Source organism: Anopheles merus, chromosome 2L (genome assembly GCF_017562075.2).
Source record: "Anopheles merus strain MAF chromosome 2L, AmerM5.1, whole genome shotgun sequence".
Lineage (NCBI taxonomy): Eukaryota > Metazoa > Arthropoda > Insecta > Diptera > Culicidae > Anopheles > Anopheles merus.
This window is the reverse complement of record NC_054083.1, coordinates 39,888,846-39,915,342: the sequence shown is the minus strand read 5'-3', so window position 1 is coordinate 39,915,342 and position 26,497 is coordinate 39,888,846. Positions and strand designations below refer to the sequence as shown.

The 26,497-nt window shown below is 47.9% G+C and overlaps 1 protein-coding gene across 6 annotated transcripts in view; it reads left to right on the top strand.

Annotated features, from left to right (window-relative positions):
• Positions 1-26,497, top strand: part of LOC121593158 (calcium-transporting ATPase sarcoplasmic/endoplasmic reticulum type) — a 33,247-nt gene that overhangs the window by 5,523 nt on the left and 1,227 nt on the right. For 2 of the 6 annotated variants that reach the window (XM_041915286.1, XM_041915288.1), the window contains exons 2-9: positions 3,304-3,452; positions 11,446-11,463; positions 14,501-14,583; positions 15,535-17,703; positions 17,776-17,891; positions 17,975-18,211; positions 18,290-18,407; positions 18,506-24,820. In XM_041915286.1, coding sequence (XP_041771220.1) covers positions 3,335-3,452; positions 11,446-11,463; positions 14,501-14,583; positions 15,535-17,703; positions 17,776-17,891; positions 17,975-18,211; positions 18,290-18,407; positions 18,506-18,703 — 3,057 coding nt within the window. In that variant the 5' untranslated portion in view covers positions 3,304-3,334 and the 3' untranslated portion in view covers positions 18,704-24,820. Of the gene's footprint in view, positions 1-1,254; positions 1,424-3,303; positions 3,453-11,445; positions 11,464-14,500; positions 14,584-15,534; positions 17,704-17,775; positions 17,892-17,974; positions 18,212-18,289; positions 18,408-18,505; positions 26,031-26,497 lie in introns of those variants that run through there. The other 4 variants (XM_041915292.1, XM_041915291.1, XM_041915289.1 and 1 more) reach the window with 4 other exon arrangements.

Sequence of the window (26,497 nt, the reverse complement as noted above, 5' to 3'; positions counted from 1 at the left end):
CAGATAGCTAAACAGTTCGCCCCGTAGCACGTGCCGTTTAACCATGAAAGCAATTTTGTTCGAGCGTGTGACACTAATTGCGTCGCCGAACTCAACTATCCTCTGGACGTCAACAACATTGCGCCGTCAAGGAAAACCTCAGCAACGGGGACTTTGCCGTTGTTGATCTCACACACCACCTGCCAGCCCTCTGATCGTGCTGCTCTGATCAAACGGCCCCGATATTCGGTCAATGGCAGTTTCACGCTGCATGCGAAGCCGTTCTTTACCCTATCTTACGGTTTGGGGTTTGGCGTGTCAGACGGAGGTTCCCAAAAATAGCATTAGCCCTTTGAACGGTGGAGGTGTTTCTCTATTGACGAGCTAAATTGGTGCAGTTTGGCGTTGTTGGGACGGCCACACTGTACAGACGCTACAGGGGAGGGGAGGAGGAACTGAGGGGCGTAATTTGTAGAGCAATGTTAAGCTGCTCTAAATTCTGCTAGTCCTCATTTTCCGGCCCGTTCGTGTGAGACAGTGAGCACGCTTTGCCTCGCCCATTAACGGCGCCCCCATCAATCTGTTGACACAAGGTGAATTGGTTGCCTTGGGCTGAAACTGAAAAGATTCATAGTTTCGGTGTGATAGTACATTGATTCATCACATTACTTCATGCTTGTAAAAGTAGTAAAAGATGTATAGTTTTTTGAAAAAAAAAATCAATAGCAGTTGCTGAATTGCACTACTATTAAGTGTCAATGGAAAATGAAGGAAAATGTACAAAAAAAAAACTCAAAAACATGATATTTAAAAGTACAAGAATCGAAACGAACTCCAAAAAACAGATAACGGCGAAACGACCGTTTAAAATCGAGCGAAACGGTCAGATTGACAGTTCTCCATGCTGCACGTTGGCCCAAATGTTGCTTGGGAATTTTGCTGCGTTTACATCCGTCCACTTGAGTGCTTTGTTAATTTTTGCGAAATTTAACTCATTTTTAGCTATGAAATTCAATTTTGCTAGTGTTATTAACACAAAAAATATTGATTTGACAAGCAATTGTTCTTTTGTACATAAAAATGCACGTAAAACAGTCCCACCCGCTTTGCGTACGCGACAAAAATGCCACCGCCACATGACCGGCGTGGGCATCCCACTGTGCGCCATTTGGCAGCTGGTGGGAATTGAACAAAAAAAGTAATCAAAGATCCGGTCCCGAGCGGGGAACAAAAAGAAGCTTAATTTGTCGTGTATTTCCTTGCCAAGCGAACGGGCGACACGCATCACCGTGCCCTGTGTCCCGTGTCCGAGAGCGTGTGTGCGTGGTTGTGTGTGCTCGCGCTTGCCCGTGTTGTGTGTTCTCGCGGAGATCGTAGTTGCCGAGTTTTTTCCCCCCGTGCGCTTCTCCTCGCCTGTGAGCGAGGGTGCGAAAGAAAAATCCTGGTTAGTAACGAAGAGCCGCCGCCGTACAAGCGGCCACCCAGCGGACCGTTATCTGTGTCTGGTGTCCGGCATTAGTTGGCAGTTTTCGGGCAGTCCCGTCCACGGTGAACCCTTTCCCCACTGGCGTGTGGTGTGGACGGTGGTCATTTACCTCTTTCTCTATCTCCTAAGCTGAAGAGCTGTGCGAAGAAGGGCTCGCTTTTCTTTACTTTTTGCGACACAGTTCCCCTCTTGAACTGGTTCCCCGGGGCAAATAACGCGAATCTTCATGCCTTTTTCCAGTTCAGCTGGCGTGTGTATGAATGTGCGTGTATGAGTGGATGTGTATTAGAGAGAGCGAGTGAGAAAGGCAGAGCGACATGGGGATGGAAGTGTGATGTGGAAGCATTGCAGAAAGGACGTTTGCGCTGATAGTAAATGCCCATACACACACGTAAACATTGCTCCATACACTTCTCTCTTGAATGGTTTTTTTTGGTGATAGTTGTGTGTGCATTTTTACAAGAAAATAACAAAAAAAGAGTAAGAAGAGTGCATCAGTGTGTCACCTTTTGAGCAAATAATTGCCTACTTTCCTCTGTAGGGCCAGCTCACCGTTACCGTTAGAAACAGAGCGAGCGAAAAAAAAACCCATTCCGCACGCTGCGCGCGTGGCGCTGTGTGAGTGCAACACACAGCGTGTACACACGCACACACCGCACCGCCACGGCGTGCTTCGGTGTGTGAGTGTGCGTGCGTGCGGTTTTTTTTTTCATTTCATTCCGTTCACTCGCCACGGTTGGCGAATGCGTGCTTCCTTTTCCGACCGGATCCCCCGTCTCGCTCTTGTGTGCCCCCCCTTTGGCCCGTAGTTCGCTTCTTCTTATTTTTTTACAAACCGTGGCGCAATACACAAATCACCACGTAAGTGTTTATCGAAAACGGGGCAGAACGCGCCGCTCTTGTACTTTTCTTCTTTTGGAGGAGGGGAGTGGGGGCAGGGGGGCTCCAAGGAATGTTTCGCGAGATTATTTCCCCCTCCCCACTCACCTCGCCCTCCCTTGGATTGGATGAACTTCATCTTCGACTGGAAGCGGATCCGTAACCGAAGTAGGCATTGGTGTGTCCGTTGAGCTGTGACATCCTTTACAAGCAAGTTACACATTCGCCGCAGAAGTGTTGTTCCGCGAACGGGCAGGTTGTGGCAGGTTTTGTAGGTTATGTCGGTTTGAACCTTGTGTGTGTGTGTCATCGCTACTTTCTTCCGCCTTTCGAGGGGCATTTGGGCTCTCGATGCCCCGGGTACGTGTGTGTGTGTGTTTGTGTGTACTGCGGTGGAGAGCTTTCTAGAAGCCTCCCCAAGATGACTTCTTTGGAAACGTCTTTCCCCTCCCGCACAAACAAAGTGTGGTGTGTGCCACATAGTGCGGAAAACAAAGGGTTGTTGAACCCTTTGCTGAAAATGGTGCTCCTCCACCGGGAGAGGAGGGTTCGCGTTCTGTTTCCTTTCTATTCCGCATACGACGACGACGACGACGACGTGTGTGTGCGCTTACTCGGCATTTCACCACCGTCGTTTGCTCCCTACAGTGCCGTCTTACAACGTGTAAAACGACACGTGCGTGTGTATGTGTGTGAGTCACAATCCATCCAAGTGATCGCTGCGAATCCGCGCTATCAGCTGTGTCTTCCCGCCGGCGATCGAACCCCACCGCCGCCAACTCTGTCCACCACAAAACCAAAACTGCAAACAAAAGAAAAACCACCCAACGAGAAGGACAACAAGCGAGATCGTCGGATAGATCGGAAGAAAGCTGAACTTACTTAAAGCAACAATTTTATTTTATTATTTTCTAACTTTATTTCTTTTGCTTTCTCTCTCCCCTTACAAACAAACACAGAACTGCCGGTAACACAAAATAATCACCCACCATGGAGGACGGCCATAGCAAGACCGTCGATGAAGTCCTTAGCCACTTCCGCGTCGATCCGGAGAGGGGTCTCTCGCTCGACCAGGTGAAGGAATACCAGAAGAAGTATGGACCCAATGGTAAGTGTCTGCTGGCTCCCGGTTGGAAATCCTTACCGAAAGGTTCGCCCAGAAGTCCCAGAAGTGGAAAAGTTGCGTGGTCGTCCCAGAAATGGAAAAACAGATTGAGGGCGACGCGTGTTTAGCTTGTCAGTTTGCGGTTTTCCGTGCATATGCAGGATGATGCAAGGTTTGTTGCAACACAATTGTAGTACAGCATATGCGGGCTTGTCGCTAATGGCTGTGACGAACCAGCGGCAACAGCATCATCACGACGACTGTGTCATTTTGTTGCTGCTGTTGCTTTTGGCCACACTGGGCGGAAAGTGGTGTGACGCCCTGTGCGGTGCGGTTACTGGAGCCGACCGCTGGTACATCGCGACCACTCGTTCGCTGGAAATCGAACACGTGTACCGGTTGTGGCGAGTTTTGGGGGTAAAACGAAAAGATAACTATATCCCCCGTCCCGAGCGCGTGTGATGGTGTATCTCCGGCAATGGCGGAGATAAGACAGAGTGCTAGGAAGAGAGGGTTATTAGACACTGTGGGGCGTGGGGTAGTTATTAGCTCTTAACGACAGTGTTTTTTTCTCTTCTTCTTCTAACACTTGCGATGCAAATGAGATAGCTTTGGAGCTTCTTATAAGTAGATGGCACGACTTATTTTCCACCAGATAAGGGAGAATAAGTTCTGTGCATGTCAGGGAACAATTTGGTATGCTTAAATGGGAAAGATAATTTATGTAAGTCGAAGGTTTTACGCTAAAGCTACTGAAAATGGTCACGATTTTGGAGCAAAGTCGAATCCTGAGTGACACCAAAATGATTCAAAATTAAGCTTTAAAGCAATGCGATCCTTTTACGTTCATTTTCCCCACTAAGTAAGGGAGACCTTGAAATCGGTCCGAACTGAACTTTGCTCCCCGACGACGGCCCCTTTTGACCCTTACCCTTGGGGAGGGTGAAATTTTTAATTTATAGCTACACCCCAGGCCCGCCCCCCCCTTTTTCCCCTCCCTCGGCGAAGCGGTAAACATTAATTCGGAACATTTTCGGAACCGAATCAAAACTGCGCTAATTTGCTAGATTTTTCCCCATGTTTACTTGTTCTTGCCCATGGCTGCAAATGGCCCCTCCTCCTTCCCCCCCTTTAGGACTCCCCCTGCGAGAAAGGGAAGGTTTGAAAGGGCCCATTTATTACAATACATCACGAAAAATCAATTAACCGGGGCACGATTTAAGACGCGTCTGTCTCTGTGTGTGTGTGTTTGTATGTGAAAGTGCGCTAAATATAGCCCCCGGGTTTTGTGTGGCATGGCGCATTCTCACTGACCACCTTTGGATTCGCAACAAATCTCCAGTAACTGAAAAAACGCTATTCTATTTTGCTGGAAATAGAGAAAAATCTTTTACCTCTTGATCACTGTTTCTCTCTCCTCTTAATGAAGATTGAGAACCGTTCCGAGTCAGAAAGGGCGGCCCCGTATCATTTGAACGATCAATATAATTAAGTTATTCGAGTGAGTCAAGCATAATCGGTTGGAGGGACCGCCCGAGGGTTGTTTTTATTGGTTGAATTGGGTTGGCGAAACAATTTATTAATGCTCTCGCCGATAGCGACCGACTCGGAAGCCGATACGGGGGTCCTCCAATGGTGTATAAGATTAGGTTATCAGTAGCAGGCCCGCGGAGTAGCGTGCGTTTCTCCAACCACCTGTTTGTCCAAGTGTGCGAGCGCGAGCGATGCACATAGCCGCGACCTTAAAGTCTATCGTATTTTCTCCTCCTTTTCTCCGTTTCCCCGGTTCGCTTGCTTGTCCCTTGGAATAGCGCACGTTGTTGTTTTTTTTGCCTGTGATAATTCAATTAGAACTGGCCCCTTCCTGGGTTGCCCGTTGTTGTGGTTTGTTGGTGTTTCCATCATTAATCAATCGGCACGTTAATTAGAACGGCAGACGTGTGCAAATTTAGCGAATAGGTCATCACTTACCCTTGCGCACACACGGTCTCCTTAAAAACAGCGTTTGACCGTTTTTTTTTTCAAGTTCCTAGAACCGTGAATGTTCCAAAACAATTGTCAATGTTTGCCTTGGGTCAACAGTTTTTAACCGGTGGTGTGGTGTGTACGTGCAGCAACAACGATATGCAAACATCCGTCTTGCCGGTGCCGGTCTCCGGTGCTCCAGATGTAACCCAACAAAGGCCCTATCCCACACACACACACCCACACCCGACGCTGTACGGCACATAATGTAATGAAGAGAGTGGTGTAATAAAATGAGTAATCTTATTACTACGAAATACACCCATATCATCCCAGTGCCGTCCCGAGTACTGAGACTCCCCGGGACGGCCTGGGTGCATCTATAAAATGTGGTTTAAATTGCTTTTGGCAGGAGCAAAATTAAATCCTTCATTTTTTCTTTTTCGCATCAGCCAGCGAACGCGGCCAAACGTGTGTGTGTGTGTGTATCGTCATAACCCTTCTGGAGAGCGCACACAAGTGTGTTCTTGTTCGAAAGCGGTAGCCTCTTCTTGATGTTCGACCCTACGGACGGCACAAAGTGTCATCGTGCCCCAGGTTGTGCTGGAGAGAGCCCACAACCACTTGAAAGTTTTCGCCCTTTTGTGAGCGAGCGAAGGACAATGTCAGGCGGCTCCGTAGCACAAAATAGTGGCCACGTCTATGAGCCCTTGGAACGGGTCATAGCACGTTTTTCCATCGCAGCCCCTGCACCGTGATTCAATAGCGGTGGTGGTGGTGGGTGATGGAGCCAAGCAAAAGGAAAGTGTTTTCCCCCTTTTCACTTTTGTGCTCGTCTGGCCATTGTCTTTGAAGGTAGTGTTTTAGTGTTCACGTGCTCTCACGGGTCATCGATTTTAATTTAAGCTCTAAATAGGATTTTTTGGTAGCTTAGTAGAGCTAATTCAAATTGGAATGAGATAAGAATTGAGCTCTTCTCGGGCCGCTCTCAGGCTCTAAATTGTACCTAAACACGAACAGGTGGACGTTGTAACCGATGTGTCGGAAAAGCTGAAGGTCTGCTCACACACACAGACACGCAGAGCCGTGAACAAAAGAACTGGAGCGTGCTTTTCCTCCTTCAGGGTGTGATCTATTTTCGAGATCTTTACCAGTCGCCTTGACGCGGTTATGCTTGCGCCGCTTGCGTTGCGTCGTAGTCGTAGCCCGGGCCCAGTAACACACACACCCAGAGAGGGAAGAGAGATGGGAGTAGCACCCAGAAAGGTGCTAATCGATCGTGTATATCCACACCTATTGCTTTGGCCAGTTCTTGTTTTTTTGGTTTGCATTGCCGCCAAGGGCGAGATTCGCGCTCGATATCACGAGATGCGAGCGGAAGACGACTCCACGACGACGACGACGACGACTGGTGGCCACGAAGTTGTATAAACATCGGGCTCGTCCGTACCTCCTCCCTTCCATGGTGAAATAACCACCATTGCTTCTGCTGCTGCTGGAGAAAGAAGGGAGTAAAATCCTGGAGGGTGGGGGAGGTAGCGCTAAGAAGTGTGCCCTCTCGCGCGATGAGCTCTGGATATAGCACACGGAGGGAGAGCGCCACGTGCGTAAGCATTACACCACGCCACACTGTGCTGTTGCTCCTCACGATCGCCGCTGTTGCGCACTGTCGTTTGACGTCTCGACGATCTCTTTCTCTCTCTCTTTCGTGCGGTCGTCGAGGCGCCGATTAGTGCAAAACCGCGATCGCACGGAGAATCGCGCCTTTGACGTCAACGCGGGAATGTGTTGCCGGTGATCGCACACACACCGAACAGCCGTTCGATACATGGAGGATCGATTGCGTTTGGTGCTTGGTGGTGGTGTAAAGGCGACAACTAGCGCCAGCCAGCCAGCCAGCCAGCCAGCCAGCCAGCGTCGTCATCGTTTCGTGTCGGTGGCTCACAGGCACACAAGGTGTTCCACTCGGTTGCTGCGGCTGCACTTGGGTGGGTGGCGCACTAGAACTAACCTGTAAATGTCATCAAGCAGCAAGAGGGCCACACAGTTTGTGTGTTTTTGTGTGTGCTCACTGTCATCTTAATCATTTTATGGCAACAAACGGCATGCGAAACCTTCCTGCAGCGAGCCGTCAACGGATTCGCGTTCGATTAGAAAAAAGCTACAACACTCTCCTGCTGGGAGGAGGGAGTGTTTCGCCTGCCGATCGATCGATCGATGGGGAAGGTTGATGTTTTTTTTCACTGCTCTCCTCCGACCTGTAGCTGTTGCGGTTGTTTCATGCTCATTGCTAATCGCGTCAAATGTATACTGCATCGCCCTCGGCGCAACAACCTTCTCCAATTGGTGTTCGTGTGTCTGCCTTCGAATTGAGGTCGTACATGGGGGGAATTGCTGCGACTGCCACGGCCGGTAGTAGCGCATTACTACTTGCAGGGTTGTTCGGAAGTTAGGTTATGAATAATTCGCCGTACCCAACAACCGAAAGCAGACGATTTCTGTTAAATGGTGAGAGGGAGGGAAGTGGAGGAGCGTTTAGTACGCACACCGCAGGGGGTGATGGCCCAGAAGGCGACCGGTGGTGGACAGGTTTCCCTGTCCCTCGCCCGCCCCGGTTCAAGGTTCGAAATCGTAATCGAAATAAATCATGGGAAAAAGGAGACACTCCTCACACACACACACTCTGCTCGCTCATTTAGCAACAGCAACCTGTTCTAAGTGCTGTGAGAACGCGTGCAGTGCATGTGGTCATATATGGTAATGTGGATTGGAACAACAACAACCCCTCCGGGGCTTGGGTCTTTTCAGAGTAATTTACAGAAAACCCAACAATCGATGTTTTCCCTTTCGATCATGCCGCGGGAATATCGTCTGGGGGGAATTGGAAATCTCTCACCCTGATGCCATCGAAGGAAGAAGAAAAACACACACTCACCTTGTGTGTGTGTTCAGATCGGAGGGGGGGGGGGGACGAAGATATAAAATTGAAGATCGATAGTAAAAATCCAACTTCAAACGATTTGGTGTTGGTGTTTTTTTGGAACAGAAGTGAACTCAACATCCCTGGTGCTGCAGCATGTCGGAATAGAAACTGTGCAAAGTGGAGGAGGAGAGAATACTAATGGATGTTTCCTGGAAATAAACCTCGATCACAAGGCTTAAGGGTTGATCGGGAACATCAAGTCTAAAATTCCATTTACCACCAGATTCCGTGTTGTATTTTTAAAACCTAATCTTTTGCTCTCTTTTCCTGGAAAGAGCTGGTAGAACGCGATTTAGTTTTAGAACAGCAATTTCTGGACGCTGTTGTGCTGTCTGGAATAAAATAAGTTTTGCTGACATCCATTCGGTGTGAGGGATGATCAAGGAATTGTGATCGATTTATAACTTTTTTCACGTTAGTGATCTTACTTGATCGTTATCATTCAAACACAACCAAAAAACGTCCAATGTACCCGTCTTGCTGATAGGTTTATGACGTCATTATGTTAAACTCCAACTCCCCCTAACCACACTTCTTCTCCTTCAAGAGTGGGATGGAAAAGTGTGAAAATGTGGATGCCGTAGTGTACCTTCTCTCACTCTACTCCATGCCCTTGCAAATGAAGGAGCCGATACCTTAACTCATCAATATATCGATCAGCAGCAGAAACGGGGGGAAGGGAAAGAAGAAGCCTGGCGGAAACAAGATTCCTCATTCCGGGTGATTTGGATCAACGGTTTATCAGATCAGATTGCAAAGAACGAAGCAGAGAGAGAGAGAGAGAGAGTGAGGCATGATTTATACTGTTTGCTCACTAAACCCCTGCGAAACCAATGAACCAAAGGGGGGGGGGCCTTGATGATTCATCAATTTGCTACTGCTGCCACCTCGGGGGTGGCTGAACGCACCTAATAATAATCTATTTAAAAAGAATCTGCTCCACCAGACGGCTCGGGTGTATAGCTCTCGGGGGCCTTTTACGGTGCCGCTGGCGAGAAGAGTGCAAGCAGGGAAAGAAGATTCACTGCCCAATAGGAGAGCTGGTGGAGCAGCTTTGCTAAAGGGAAAAGAGACAAGCGCGCACAGAACGAAAGCCACAAGTGTATTAACAGATGTTCGATGTTTTTGAAACAAAATCACTTGACACGTGTATTTTTTTTTTCGGTTTCATTTTCCCCTGCCTGTGTTCATGGGAGTTGGAAGGAACGTGTGGTGTGGGAATGCTTTCTGTGTATTGTTTTTTCTTGATTTGAGTGCTGACTGAAATGCGGTATGTTGTAGGTTTTACTGAGGAATTAACTGCTAATAATCTACACTCTGTCAATCGCAAGGACAATTCTCCGGTACGCGCGCCATGGGCCTTGCAGGTCGGGTTTGCAGTCGAGAATATTAATTGATTGGCGTTTGGAAGTGTGCTTAAGGTCGCTAGACACACACACACACTGCAATGAGGACTTTCGGCTCAAGGCGAGGTCGTCGGGCACGTATGCGTTGCGCCGTTCTATCCGCGACCCTGTACACCATAGATTTGCATATCTACGCGTTTCGATGCGTTGTACGTAACACACTGGCCAGATACTCTGGGTCTGATAGGAATCCTCACGGTGTTTCACAATCCTTTTGCTACGATACGTATTGGAATACGGGCATTAAAGCATGAGCGAACTGGTTTCCTCACTCCACAGACCACTTTGAGTTATTTCCAACACGTTAAGACCGGGAGGGTTGTTCCGGTCTGGTGCTTACCGCTCTGCTTCTGCTCATGCCTCTATGATGGGCATGATGTGCTCTCGTGGCGGCACGATCATAAAGAAACAATAATTTAATATCCCCTTATCATCGAGATATTGTAGTAAATGCGTGCTTATTTATAAATACGCAGGAGATTTTGGCCTCTCACAGTGGCCGGTGAAAAAAAGACTGCCACTATGTGTTGTGGGCATTTTTCACACCACCACTTTTTCCCCGTGAGAGCGTGGACAGTGAAAGCAAGCAAAAACAGCAAACAGCATCGGCTTGTCTCTTTTTTTTTTTGGGGAAGGAGGAAATTCGAAAGAACGGTGAGAGGTGCTGAAAATGCGTAAAGAAAATCAACCTTTTTTTCTCACTCTCTCTCTCTCGCTCTCGACTGACCAACCGGTAATTTTCGGACAACGAAGTTGCGAAGGAAGTTTGTTTGCTTGCTTGGTTTGGTTTGGTGGTGGTGTACTGTCCGCTGGATTGTGTATTAAGCGGCGGGCGCCCACCTGATTGCGTCCTGCTGGTCTACCGATCTCACTCTACTCTTCCTTCAGGCTGTTGTTAGCTTCCCCAGTGGGGAGAAGCCGATGTGTCTATTTTTGGGGCCGAACTGGATGGGTGGTACTCGTAGCACGATCCCTCTTCTCACCCAGCAGAAGAATGGTGTTTGGTTGGTGGTTGTTTCCTTTTTTCGATGGGGTTTGATTATTTTTCCTCCCGACATGATGATGATGGCCATGGTGCGCGATGCTGAAGCTGCGTGTGTGTGATAGTAGTAGCAGGAAGCTGCTAGAACTCCCCGTGACTGACTCTCTTGCGTTGCGTACTTATGCGTGTAACGCACTCGAGCCGTCTATTACGAAGCAAAAAAACGCAATTTTCCCTACAAGTTGCTTTCCTTCTTTCTTTCTTTTTCTCCGCTCGCTATTTTCCCGCTTTGCCACTGGTTGGGGCAAGATTACGAGAAGCATCGCACTGACGTCAAACTCTCGGCCAAGCGTCTCGGATGATCTCAAGTGGGAGAGCGCCGCATGGATATGATGATGATGACATGGATGCGGGTTGGTCGATCGCTCGTCCGGAATCTTGCCAATCTTTTGCTCCAATTAGCACGTGAACGATCGCGATTGATCTTTAAAGAAGGGTTGGTGTGGGGGGTGGCAGTGGATCATATCGGATGCATTTTTCCAACGTTCTTGGGACTCTCGCGGAGCGAACTGAATATTTCACTACACATTATATCTTTAAAAAAAGCTTCAAAATCAATATTCTAAAAATATTTTTCTTTTTTTCTCTCTCTCTCCACAGAACTACCCGCTGAAGAAGGTACGTATCGCCCGAGCGGCTGAGTCTATAGGAAGTGTACGGGAGAAGGGTCTTTCGTTCGCGTTACGATAGAGGAGCGGTTGGGTCGGTCTGTTTCATCAGCTGTACATTCGTTCGAGTATCGCCAGACAGTGTTTTTTTTTTTTAATGGACAAACGGCTATCGACAGCGCGCAACCTGGAAACGACGACACTGGTTGGGTTGTGCAAGCGACTTGCATTGCAGCCGCCGCCCTGCTGTAAGCCGCAAAGAATAGTAGCAAAATATGGTGAAACGGAACGCCAACACACCGCGCTCTGCCCTGTGTACATGTGGTGGGTGTACATGTGTGACGACCCGATTGGAGAGGAGAAGAAGCGGTGCGGGAAGAATAAATAAAATCGGCAGCCCTTTTCTGGACCTGAAGACGTCATCACTTTGACGCGTTCTATCAAACTGGTTCCCGCTTCCCACCACAAAACAACACACACATACGGCCGGGTTTGGGAGAAACATAAGCCGACTCCGCCGCCGCCGCCGCCACCCTTCCTGATAAACGAAACCACCGGGAGGCACTGAAGCGAGCGATCATCAAACAAAGGCTTCCAGCAGCAGCGGCCGCCACCTTTCGCGGTGAAGCTATCAACGAACGACCCGAAAACAGGCGCTCGCGACTTTGGTGGTTTGCAACGAGATGAAACGGTTGCTCTCTCTCTCGCCTTCCATAATTCTGAATTATTTGTATGTGTAAAAGTCAGGCGAACTGCTGGTCTATTTACATGCTCGCTTTGTATGACCCATGCAGCACAAACGAGCGCACTTGTTTGCGGTCAACAGCGGCAGCAGCGAGCGAGCGAGCGGGTCTTTGTTTTGCACGTTGCTGCGACCCCACCGTATGGTCTAATGGTGCGCCATAAGATAAGAAACAGATGAAGCTGCTCCGTTCGGCCGTTCGCAGGTAATGCAGCAAAGCGGTTAGCGGTTGCAAACGGGGGAGCAGCACACGAATCACACCCGGCGTTAGCGGTAACCACAGACTAATTCACATCGACGTGTGTGTGCTTGTTTGTGTGCCCGTGTTCGATGCACAGCGCCCTGCTCTCGTTAATGCTCGCTGCAGTAGGGCCCGGTAGAGCGAGACAAAAAATAGGGCATGTAAATATATGTGGCAGCTAGCAGGGCAGGCGGCCGCCCGCTCGAGATAATACACGGCTCTCCCGGGCGCGTGTTACATCTTCATCAGCATCATCATGCATGTCGATGGTGTGGGAGCCCCAAGGTTGATATGGTGGTGGTGAGTGCATTTGGTGAAGGATGAAAATATTTATTCGACCTACGACGACAGGATTTGCGCCACCCTCCCCCACCGACCCTGATCCGCAATGACCTCGGCTGCTGGAACTGCTTCAATCGCCCTGCCTCCGATATGAACGACAAAAAGCGCACGTGTGTGATGTGTGTCTGTGTTTTTGTACATTTGGCTTTCCCTTTTGATTAAGAAATGAAAAAAACAACGCATCGGAAAAGGATATATGATGAAAGTGTGTACCGATCCTCTCCGGACGTCGGGGAATTGTGGTGGAGCATTATACAACCGGAGCACTGCACAAAATGGACACATTTTTCACTTCGTGATGTTTCTATTTATACCGCTGCTTGCTGCGGGGTTGTTTATCCGGGCGGCGTGCGTGTGTCGGTGTGTGTGTGTCTGTTGCGGGGAGGGTTCATCGAATGCTTTGTATTCTCCCCGGTATCGGTAACTTTGGCGTGAAGGAAGCGTCACTGGATGATGGGGGGAGTTGGTAGTTCGATCCATTTGTTGAGCTCTGGCACTAGAAAATCAGTATATCAGGTGACAAATAGTAGCTTGTCGTCCTAGAATCAACCTGTTCCCCGGTGCTGCCCATGCCCAGCCCCCGTGTTTGCTGATGAAAGCGCGTGACAGGGCGTTGTTGATACACAGGCGCTGCTGTGGGCCGCATAAAACAAAACACACACACAGAGATTAACTGCTGAAACCACCAAATGTTTGCCCTGACTCTGGGGGTGTAATCATGCGCCCGCCCGGTCAGTACCGGATTCATCATCATCAACGTTGCTGAGCGGGGCAAGCAGAACACAGATACACAAAACGCCAACCTGCAAAATGTGCGCGCGCTCTCACTCACCCGTAGTACGCTCGTGCGGCTGCACGCTATTTTTATGCGCCCCTGACAAAAATAAGTATTACGTGCTAAGTACGTACGTACGTGCGTACGTTCTTGGTGCGGTGGTTGCGTACCTACGCGGTTGGATCATCCGTGCCGGCAGACTCATCCCTTCTCCCCGCCGGAAGCGTGTTGTGTTGTGTCGCACGCGCTGAGGCAGGCGTTTGACCTGTCCTGTCTCAGCCGAGAGCAGCATTCCTGGCGTGTGTTTCGTCACGCATGTGAATTAAGCACCGAAGGACGCAAAATCTGCTGCTGCTCTTTGATATTGGCATTAAGTCGTCGGCCCTGTCACATACGCACACAAATCCAGAGGTATTAATTTTAAACAAAAGCGCGCGTTAATCTCTTCGCGAGCAGCGTCAGGTCGTCCGGTGCATTTTCCGGTGCCATTATTGCCTGTTAGAATAATGGCATTACTGGTGGTATTACTTTGAATATGGAAACGAAAAAAAGATAAAGTAAAATGCCGGCGTTGCAATGGGAGGTGGTGGTTCCGGAAGAGGAGGCACGCAACGTGAATGTTTCCTCCCTCTGGACCCCCTTGGACGAGCGAATTAATTGGATAGCGTAGAAAACAACGCAATTGCTGCATGCGCCGCACGGTTGATGGTGGTGGTGGTAATGGCCGCATGCTGATGAAGACACCCAGCAAACAGACCCCCCGACCCGAGCAGCCGCTCTATCGTAACGCGTGGAGAGAGGAGTGGCAGGCGAACCACCGGAATAAACAATTGCAAAACATTAGCAGCGCATCTAATCGGATAACTCTTCTCTTTCTCTCTCCCTCTCTCTCTCTCTCTCTCTCTCTCTCTCTCTCTCTCTCTCTCTCTCTCTCTCTCTCACAACAGGAAAGACACTCTGGCAATTAGTGCTTGAACAGTTCGATGATCTTCTCGTTAAGATTCTGCTGTTGGCCGCTATCATTTCTTTTGTAAGTATCATCATCACCAGACGACGATAAAGGAAGGTTTTGCATCGTTCGTTCAACGGGAAAGCGCCGTCGTTTAAAAGTCAACGCTTGGCGAGATTTATTTACTATCAGTTACCGCGTTTGCCAAAATATGTTTGGGATGGTTGTGATCCAGCGTGGCATTTGTGTCCCGTTACCTGGCACTCATCTAATCTTATATGCATGAAGCGCTCATTCGCTCCTCCACCGTAGCTTTTTCCTGTTTGATATTTAGTCAGTGGCCGCAAAGGTGCCAAAAATCTGTTTATGTCGTTTACTCCATTTAACGTAACCTCCGCGCAGGCCCCTCAGAGGTGTATGTGTGTGGTTGACAGCGGGATTTTTGTTTTTTGTTTTGGTATGTGCCCACACGAATGTGACGATGTTTGGTATTTGAAGGTGTCCGTTCGTTCTTTCTATTTTTTATTTTTCCATTCGTTGAATGTTTTAAAAATAACCACCCTTTTGGATGACTTTTACCGCCGCCGGAGCGTAAAATTTGTGGTAAAACTATGCGCAACACGGGCACGGGATGTTGTAAAACGCGCGACCGCGAAAGAGCATCCTTTTGCACGGTCCATGCACGCACAACAAATAACCTTCAGACACTTTTGCGTTGCACTTTTTTCCGCTTCTAACCTTTGAAGTGGAGCGAGAGGATGGTAGAAGGTAAAAAAGAAGTCTTTTCTAAAAAAATTGAGCTAAAAATAATATTTGTCCAGCCTTCCGCTAATGTGTTTTGCATATAAAAATAGAATTTGGAATGTGTTTTAGATAAAATTGTTCACGTTGTGTCCAATGGTCGCGTAATATATGACGCTTATTAATTGTGGAATAAAAATTGAACGAACGATTGTAAAAACTCTCTTGTAAAAAAAAGCGCTAAGTACAAATTTGCTAATATATATTCTCTCCTCCAATAAACCCCACTAGGTACTAGCTCTGTTTGAGGAACATGAAGGTGTTGAAGCTTTCGTTGAACCGTTCGTCATTCTGCTGATCCTGATCGCCAACGCCGTCGTCGGTGTGTGGCAGGAGCGCAATGCCGAGTCCGCCATCGAGGCGCTGAAGGAGTACGAGCCGGAGATGGGCAAGGTCATCCGCGGCGACAAGTCCGGTGTGCAGAAGATCCGCGCCAAGGAGATCGTCCCTGGTGATGTGGTCGAGGTGTCGGTCGGCGACAAGATCCCGGCCGATATCCGCCTGATCAAGATCTACTCCACCACCATCCGTATCGATCAGTCCATCCTGACCGGTGAGTCCGTGTCCGTGATCAAGCACACCGATGCCGTCCCGGACCCGCGCGCCGTCAACCAGGACAAGAAGAACATTCTGTTCTCCGGCACGAACGTCGCCGCCGGCAAGGCGCGCGGTGTCGTCATCGGCACCGGTCTGAACACTGCCATCGGTAAGATCCGTACCGAGATGTCGGAGACGGAGGAAATCAAGACGCCGCTGCAGCAGAAGCTGGACGAGTTCGGTGAGCAGCTGTCGAAGGTCATCTCGCTGATCTGCGTTGCCGTCTGGGCCATCAACATCGGACACTTCAACGACCCCGCCCACGGTGGCTCCTGGATCAAGGGTGCCGTGTACTACTTCAAGATCGCCGTCGCTCTGGCCGTCGCCGCCATCCCGGAGGGTCTGCCCGCTGTCATCACCACCTGTCTGGCGCTGGGTACGCGCCGCATGGCCAAGAAGAACGCTATCGTCCGCTCGCTGCCGTCCGTGGAGACGCTGGGCTGCACCTCGGTCATCTGCTCGGATAAGACCGGTACGCTGACCACCAACCAGATGTCCGTGTCGCGCATGTTCATCTTCGAGAAGATCGAGGGCAACGACAGCAGCTTCACCGAGTTCGAAATCTCCGGATCCACCTACGAGCCGATCGGTGAGGTCACGCTGAACGGACAGCGCATCAAGGCCGCCGACTACGAGACGCTGCACGAGCTGGGCACGATCTGCATCATGTGCAACGACTCCGCCATTGATTTCAACGAAACGAAGAAGGTGTTCGAGAAGGTCGGTGAGGCCACCGAAACCGCCCTGATCGTGCTGGCTGAGAAGCTGAACCCGTTCAACGTTGCCAAGCAGGGACTGGACCGCCGCTCGTCGGCCATCTGCGTCCGCCAGGAGATCGAAACCAAGTGGAAGAAGGAGTTCACCCTGGAGTTCTCGCGCGATCGTAAATCCATGTCCTCGTACTGCACCCCGCTGAAGGCTTCCAAGCTCGGCAACGGACCGAAGCTGTTCTGTAAGGGCGCTCCGGAAGGTGTGCTGGAGCGTTGCACGCACGCTCGCGTCGGCTCGACCAAGGTGCCGCTGACCCAGACGCTGAAGCAGCGCATCCTGGAACTGACCCGCACGTACGGTACCGGCCGTGACACGCTCCGCTGTCTGGCCCTGGCCACCGCCGACAGCCCGATGAAGCCGGAAGACATGGACCTGAACGATTCGACCAAGTTCTACACGTATGAGGTGAACCTGACCTTCGTCGGTGTCGTCGGTATGCTGGACCCGCCGCGTAAGGAAGTGCAGGACTCGATCGTTCGCTGCCGCGCTGCCGGTATCCGCGTCATTGTGATCACTGGTGACAACAAGGCCACCGCCGAAGCTATCTGCCGCCGTATTGGTGTGTTCGGAGAGGATGAGGACACCACCGGCAAGTCGTACTCGGGTCGCGAATTCGACGATCTGTCCGTGTCGGAGCAGCGTGAAGCTTGCGCCCGTGCCCGCCTGTTCTCGCGCGTCGAGCCGGCCCACAAGTCCAAGATCGTGGAGTTCCTGCAGAGCATGAACGAAATCTCCGCCATGACGGGTGACGGTGTCAACGACGCGCCCGCCCTGAAGAAGGCCGAAATCGGTATCGCCATGGGTTCGGGTACCGCCGTCGCCAAGTCGGCCGCCGAGATGGTGCTGGCTGACGATAACTTCTCCTCCATCGTTGCCGCTGTTGAGGAAGGTCGTGCCATCTACAACAACATGAAGCAGTTCATCCGCTACCTGATCTCGTCCAACATTGGTGAGGTCGTGTCCATCTTCCTGACGGCCGCCCTGGGTCTGCCGGAAGCTCTCATCCCCGTCCAGCTGCTGTGGGTCAACCTGGTAAGTGGAGGATAGTTGGTGACTCAAACAATAGGTTTGAATGGGATTTGTTGTTGTGCTCATATGGAATAGGTCACTGACGGTCTGCCAGCTACTGCCCTCGGCTTCAACCCACCGGATCTGGACATCATGACCAAGCCGCCGCGCAAGGCTGATGAAGGTTTGATCTCTGGCTGGTTGTTCTTCCGGTACGTTTGCCCAACAAATGCCTGCTGTTGTTCTTTGGGTTGTATTTTGTTTCATCTTCTCTCTTGCTCTCGCACCTTCCCAGTTACATGGCCATTGGTGGATATGTCGGTTGCGCTACCGTTGGAGGTGCCGCCTGGTGGTTCATGTTCTCCGAGACTGGCCCGCAGCTGTCCTACTGGCAGCTGACTCACCATCTGTCCTGCCTGGGCGGTGGCGAGGAGTTCAAGGGTATTGACTGCAAGATCTTCAACGATCCGCACCCAATGACCATGGCTCTGTCCGTGCTGGTCACCATTGAGATGTTGAACGCCATGAACAGGTAAGGAGAACGTCGCGTTCGTCCGGTTGAATTCGAAGGCTTTGACTTAATCTGTTTCCTCCCTTTTTTTTCCACCAGCTTGTCTGAGAACCAGTCCCTTGTCCAGATGCCGCCATGGTGCAACATTTGGCTGATTGCCTCCATGTGTCTGTCGTTCGCTCTCCACTTCGTCATCCTCTACGTTGACGTTCTTTCCGTAAGTATCGGATCGGGTGACTGACTCCCCACACACATACACATCAGCAGCAGCAGCAGCAGCTACTCACACTGATCGTGTTTCCTCACCCTTTGCAGACCGTTTTCCAAGTTACTCCACTGGACGGCAATGAGTGGATGACCGTCATGAAGTTCTCGCTGCCGGTCGTGCTGCTGGATGAGATCCTGAAGTTCGTCGCCAGAAGGATTTCGGACGGTGAGAGTTACATAAAAAATATGCATGGACTAGTGTTAGCGTGGGCCGTGTTCTTTGCTTACATCATATGGGGTCCATAATGGCAGTGAGCGTGCGCGCGAAGATAACAGAACATCTGCGAATGCTGCTGCTACCTACCACTACTACTACTAGTACTACCTTATAACTTCTGCCACTGCTGCGTTGCCACCAGAGAAGGGGGCAACGACAACACGGGGTGGGAAAGTCGGGAAGTATAAAGGATACGTTCACAACATCAACCCAACACCACCATACACACGGAGGAGATAGAGCAGGCAGAGTTAGAAGCAGGAATGTGGACGCTCGGCAGTCGGCACGTCACAGAGAATGTAGTATACCACCACCACTAGCACCACGGACACCCCGTCACAGCATTCATATAGCACGCATAATATAAAACAATAGATATATATATATATAGGCACACACACACACATCATCCATTCATACACTTTCTCTCTCTCTCTTAATCGGCATTATGGATCGGTTTTGTTGCTCATCGTAGGGGAAAATCCAATTGCACAGTAGTTGTTATCATGTACTCGCCCCCTCGACCCAATCATTTGAACCGCGTTTGAGCAACGCGGGGAAGAGTGTGTATTAAATAATTCAAATACACAGCCGTATCGAAAGCTCTCCTCCACGTTTCTACAGCACTGTGCTGAACGGGGAGGACAGGATAAGCAACATATAGCAAATATGAGGAAATAAAAACGGGGGAAAACACCGAAAAGATGGTGTTTAAAGATAGAAATACTAGAGAGAGAGAGAGAGACAAGACAAAAGCATAGAATCATTTAATCCCTATTTGTGTGCCGGGTGTGTGTGTGTGTGTGGTGTGACGGGCGGGTTGTGGCTCCTCACCCCTGCCCTCTGTGTCACGCCGTTTGTTTGCGAGATAGTTTGCCGCCTTCTGTTTGTTTATTTTTTTTTTTAGATCGTTACTATTATAATCCATTACTTAGAGCAAAAGCTACTTTCTATCTCTTTGATTGATGCTTCGATGCGCACCTTTTGCGTGCGCGGTGCGCGCTCTCCCCATAGCGCGCATCCAGATGCGTTTGAAATGTTTAGCGAATATCGATTTTGTAAAGTTTAGATAACAAAACACGACCGTCGTGGTGTGTGTGGTGACCGGTGTAGAATCGTTTGAGCTTTCTTCTGCGCACTGCGCCGGGGTAGAGGAAAACGTTTAGCGGAAAGGGATGGAGTAGTACAGGGCAGAGCTAGAACAGCCGGAGCGTGTGATTACTTTTAGTATGCGCTCCTCGGCGCGCAGCATCGATTAACGGCAGACAGTCAGTCACACGCTACGAGTCAATGCGTGTGTGTATGTGTTTGTGAGCGGGTAATGATAATGTGCAGCTCGAAGGATATATGCAGCAAGGCGTTTGCATATATCTGTGGAAGGAAAACGAATATTCGAGAGGGGTTAGAAAAAAGGATAGGGAAAGCTCACATAAATAGTGTTGATACTGTTGTTCATATTTGATTCTTAGGTAGGTTCCTATCTCTCTCTCTCACACCCACACACATCGTTAACGTGACAATCCCGTTATATGTGGATTTCTCACATACATATTTGCATCCGTTTTTGGTTCCTCAAACATTCAAAATAACAGCTCAGTTTGTCACCAACACACACATATAGACAGACAGGCTTTAGGAAGCGAACGTTTAGCAGCAGCAGGAGCAGGGAGATGGGAAATTATTTTACCAACTTTACTGAAGGTTAAAAGTTGTAGCAAATGTAGAGAGGCGCTTTAGCAGTTTGGTTTTAAAAAAATCTCAGCAGTATGAGCGTGTGGTACACGTGTGGACCCCATATGCATAAAAAACTTGCGTACTATTGTGTGTACTAAGGCTTCAGCTGGATGGGCGACGAGCTCAACCACCATACATCCAATCTCTCATCACATGCGGCAAAAGGGCGTCCGAATCGCCACCCCGTATGTGCGTGCGTGTGTGCATAATAGCAGTAATGAGGTGTGAGCAAAAACTGTGTGAGCGCTGTTTACAAGATACTTACTACTACTTTTAATGCTATCCCAAGATGATACCCACAACCAACATCCCAAACTTCTACAATTACACATTACCCCAAAAACACTTTATTTTTTTCCCACACAACACAATGGCGGCCCTCTGCCTCGCTCTCTCTCCCTCTCTGACTGGGCTGTGGGCGTCGTCTGCGTGTTGTTGTGGTCAGCCAAAATTAACCACACACAACACAACACAACAAACATCAGTCATCAGCGTATGAGGGAGAAGCGTTTAATTTGTAAACCTATTTTTATATGCCAAAACATGTTTCTAACCATACAACGAAGAAAATATGGTGGTGCCGCTTACTACAAAGGAGAGTGTGTGTGTTTTCTTTCCCCATTTTGTTTTCCCTCGTGTGCATTTTCTTTTCTATTGCGTTTGTTTGTTTGATTGGCTTACATCTTGCATCTTTGCAAAAAAAAAAAACATAATTAAAGGAGCTTTTCCAATCTTAAATATAAGACACAATGTAAAGGCGGAAGAACGTTCACAACTAACCTCCTTCCCTCCTCTACTATACGACCACCAAATCGAGCACACACCTACCGAACAGTCAGTGTCCTCCAAACCCCGACAATGCATCTAAGTTTATAAGCCCCTCACAGCACACATACATACAAAAAAAAAATACACACATACACAGTTGAGAATGATATGCTGCTTCAGCGATTTCCTACGATCGCGAAAACACGCATCTCTGTCTCTCTCGCTCACTTTCTTATTTTCTAACCTTTTCCATCCTCTAAGTTTGTTCTTTTGCTGAGCGTGAATTACTTAACTTATTTAAACAAAAACAAAAAACGGAACAAACGAAACAGCAAAACGTTTAACCCCCGGGGGAAGAGGGCGTGTTTCTTATTGTGTATAAGAAGAAGAAGAAGAAGGGTGTGGTGTTACATTTCCGGGGGGAATTAGTAGGAAACGTACCATGGAGTACATGGTGTACGTATGTGAACGTCTCTCATACACATAAGTCATCCAAGATATGGAATGAACGACGAAACAAACAAAAAAACGGGCGAAAAGAAGAGGTTTAATGAGAAAAAAAGAAGAAAACGAACGATCGTTTGTTTATTGCTTAACGATGACACACACGCAACACAAGATACCCAGATGAAGGTTACTCCGTCTGAGGTCTCTTGATAAGCAAAAAGTAGATAAGAAAGGGAAATTAATGTTATTGCTATCTATATAACTACTATTACTGCTACTACTACTACTACTACTACTATCATACTACACACTTCATACTTGAACTCTTTCGCACAACAGGCGAAACTCCTTTTATTACAACGATTTTGCAGCAAATATATATTAGGCATGTTATGTGGGTTTAGTTTCGGTTTGGGTGTAGAGAAGGAATCGTTCGTTTCGTTTCGTTTTGCTTTTGTGTTGCTACCGTTTTTGACGCTGGTTAGAACGGCATAATTGGCCTCTCAAAACGAGGGGGGCTTTTTGGGTAAAACCATGAGACTAAATGATCGTTGATGATGGTGGTGGTTGTTGTTTACTGATGATGATGATGATGATGATACAGCGTGTGCCTAAAAGGGTATAAAAGGGAATTTTAAGAAAGAGGGGACATTTTGGAAAATCCCTTTTGGTAAATAGTTGTGCACCGGCTTGAATTCCATCCGATAGCGATCGCGATTCGCTACACACACAGAAATAGTTGCTTTAAACATAACTTGGGAATGTTGTTAGATAGGGTTTTTGCATACCTTTTCAGTAGTGTCGAAGAGGGAAAAGGATTCATTAGTTTGCTTGCAATTTAATGCTTTTTATACGATTCTTTTGTATTCTCTCCTGTTTGATGTGTGCATCTCATCATTCATGTCCTTTTTTTTTAGTTTATTTTGCACTCTCGTACTGCTCGCCAGCTCATAGACGTTTTATTGTTGTATGGCGAGCGAGAGAGCAGGGAGAAAAGAAGGAGAAGAAGGGGCATTGTGCGTGTACAAGCGCAGAGATGGAGTGTCGATTATTGTCGAACTCTTTTGGAACGTTTTTTCTCTTACTTTATTTTTTACAAGAAGTCAGTAGTGAAAACAAGAAAATAATCAATTGGGGAAAATCGAGTCCGCCATGGGGATTAGTTTTCTTTAAACGATCACTAATCTCAACGCCCCCCCCCCTCCCTTCCCAACCGGGTCAGCCCCAGCTCTAGCACATGTTTGGGCAATGGGGGGGCCCGTCGACGAAAGCGTTGGACGTTTTAAACTTGAAGAGCAGCAAGCACCTATTGTGCTTGTGGGGGTGAAAAGTAATCGTTGTGTTTTTTCCCCCATTCCAAAAATGGTACAAGATAAGATCGTTTTCCTCCCCCTTGCAGTTGTTAGAATCGAGCAAGAGCACCATGAATCATTAACAGTAAACACATAAAATCAGTAAAACTTATTAAAAAAAGGAAAACGAAAGGGCGGTGAAAGATAAAGGTTAATAAGAAGAAACCACAACCCCCACTAGTAAGAATGCAATAACATTTATCATACAGAACAAGCAGAACTGAAGATGAAAAACAACACTGAAAGTAGTTAAAGAAAGTGGGAAAGTAGTGTAATGTTGTGTTGTAAAATGGTGATTTGGATAGAGATTGAACATCAACACCACGCAAATTGCAACTCACTAACTTGATTCTTTACATTGATTTCAAAGAGCGAGTTGATAGAAAACAAACATAACATCATCAGAGAAGAAAAGAAAAACGTAAAAACTCAGATGAAAACCAAGGGTGAATTAAGAAATAACAAAGAGAAAGGAAAGAAATGGTAGAAATGGTGATAAATGGAGAAACAGTGGGAAAAAATGGATTAACATAACAACACATACACAACAAAAAGAAACAAAATCTACGCAATCTTCTTAACAACAACAACAACAACAGATAAAAGAAGAACAGAAAACACAGTAAAAGAGTTCGTCGTGAAGTGACGTCAAAGTAAGAATGAAGAACAAAGGAAAAAAGAAGAAAACAGCAAAAAAATAAATAAAAAATACATTTTAAATATACCGAAAACAAATTAATCTCTTTTCCCTTACTAATTTTTACCCAACTTTGCCTGTCTTCACTCACCACTACTAACCGCGACCAACCCCTCTGCTGCGCACCTTCCCGCGCGTGTGTGTGTGTGTGTGTGTGTGCAATGGTAACTCAAAGACGCTGAAACCGTTTCCACACAACACCACAACAAAACCTATGCATCCGATGACAAAACAAGCCTTTTCCCTGTCTCTCTTCTGTCAACACTGCTCTCTCCACATACCCCCTTGCCTTACAAGGTCTCCGCAAGCCCTATCTCTTCTAATCTAGCAGTGTGCGTGTTTGAGTGTTTGTGTGACTCTTGCCTGTGTGAAGAGCTCCTGTGTGAGTGTGTGTGTGTGTGGTCTCTCGTCCCCGTACCATCCGGCAAAGACGATGAAATCCCCGCGAACTCGGCCTGTGCGCCTGCATGGAAGTGAATCCTAGCGCCCCCACTCCGCGTGTGTGTTTGTGTGATATGAGTGACGTGCTGATGATGCCTGAAGAAACCATCCAAGGCGGCAGATCAAGCGTGTGCGCCTGCTGTGCTGTTTACACGATCTCTCGATCAGCCAACCAGATCGAGCAGAAATACGTAAGACACATTCATTCACCTCATCCCCGTCATCCTTTTACACCCATCAACAGTGCATGCAACATCCTCCCCCCCGAACCCCGACAAGTAGTGATCACATTAAAGTTGCGAAAAAAAAGCACACGATCCTCGAGAGAGGATCATTGGGGTGTAGCTGTGGCTGTAAAAAGTAGACTGATTTTACTGATTTTCTTCTAATTTAAATAAAAAAAACCCTAATTTATGTACAAATGCTGTAGAAAGGAGAAACCTAAATTCCCCTGTAGAGTAGAGAATGATTTAGTAGACAAACCCTCTAGCGTAGTGGTTTTAGAGTAGCTTCTGAAGTTTTTTGCCTTTTTAGAGTAGCGCCATATGTTTACTTAATAAGCTGTCCCTCTCTTCGGCATTCGGCGGAGATGTGGAATCATTGTTTTTTAATGGTTATAATTTCGTTTCTCTCCCCCTTTTTTCTCTCTCTCTCTTTTGCCTCCCACAGTCAATCCAGATTTCCATTAAAGACAGTTTCAAAATAAATAAAAAATAAACCCAAAAAATTATAAAAAACAAACCACCACCACCACCACCAACCACCCACTCACATATAATAAACAGAAACAGAAAAAAGAAACCCCAAAAAACTCCCCCGCGTGTGTGTGTGTCATGTGTGTCATGATCAACCTGCCTCCCACGTGGACGGCGGTCCTCCAAGTCTTCCAAAGCGTGTGTGTGTGTTCGTTCCCAAAAATGCCCCATTTTGTCCCTTCTTTTCTCCATCATTATGACGTGTCTCGTTATAATGAGCCCCCGGGAATGCTTTCTTCATCCTTTGTGGGTATGAAAGGGAGTGTGAACGAAAGGAGAGACCGAACCCTCAATGTCCCCAGCATCCATAGCCTACAACTTGAAAGGAGCGAAAGAGAGGGAGAGAGAGAGAGATCCCAATGCTTGTTTTTAATGTCCTCTTTGGGATGACTTCCTACTGATCGCTTTTCATCATTATCCTCCCGGGTGGGGGAACAAGTGACAAAGTGAGTCAGGAGGGAGGAGACAAAGACAGCACAACAATGGAGAAAAGAGAGCCCCTCTGCTGATGGAAAAGCCCTCCCCTCGTGTGTCCTGGTGACCGGGTGTGGTTGCTTGTTCCTCTTTGGAGTTTGGTCTCTCTCTCTCTTCCTCTCTCTCTCTCTCTGTGATTGGCTAGAATAGCTTTGGAAGAACTTGATCCCAACTTTCGGTGCGATATCCTGTGACACCCCATCCCTGTGATCATCCAGCTTTATTGTCGGCGGCCACACAACTTAAAAAGCTCCCCGTTCTTACAATCCCCCGCAACCATAAACCACCACACATACGTATGTCGGGGCGCGCGAGCGTGAGTGTGTTCCCTCAACCTTTGTGATTGCTTTTCTCTCATCAACTCGCTCAAACACCTCCCCCCCCCCCAACAAAACCACAAACAACCCCCACGTGAAGTCAACGAGATGGTACGTGTTGTGCTCTCGTCGTCCTGTGTCCGTCCTGTATGTGTTTTAATCATCACCACCACCACCACAACCAACACCCATCAGCTTTACCGTGCCCCATCCCTACCCCATCCGAGCGTACATATGTGTGTGAGCGTGTGTGTTCGTACGAGACAAAGACAAACCACACACACACACACAGGGAGAAGTACGTTTTGTGTAAGTGTGAGGGTAAGCAACAACAACAACAACAACAACAACAATCGACATGTAGTTGTGATGTAAGTGACAATGCTAGGGGCCCTATCCATCCAATACTGTCCATCATGGATCGGCGGGGATAGCAAAACAGCAAAAAAAAAATCCAAACCAAATCATCTTCCTTTCCCTTTTTGATCCATTTTGACAAAATTATACATCGAACCAAAAGCTTTGATTTCTCCCTTTTTCCCTGTTGATCATGTTTATTTTATATATAAGTTTAATTGCTTTCTTGTTACGGCTTCAAAATTCAAACTTTTCTTGCTTTCTTTTCAATTGATTTCTCTCTACTTCAAGTGCTTCTGTTCTGTTCTAAAGAAAAAGCTCTTTATCCTTTTCTATTTGGGCACTTTTCCTGTTTCACTTGATCCACTGTAATGGATTTAAACGGAATCTAATTGGCTTTTTACTTGTTTGCTTTTCCCATTGAGAAATTCCAAAAGTTTTACTATTAGCTTCCTGTTCGGTTTTATTCGAATTTGCTTCC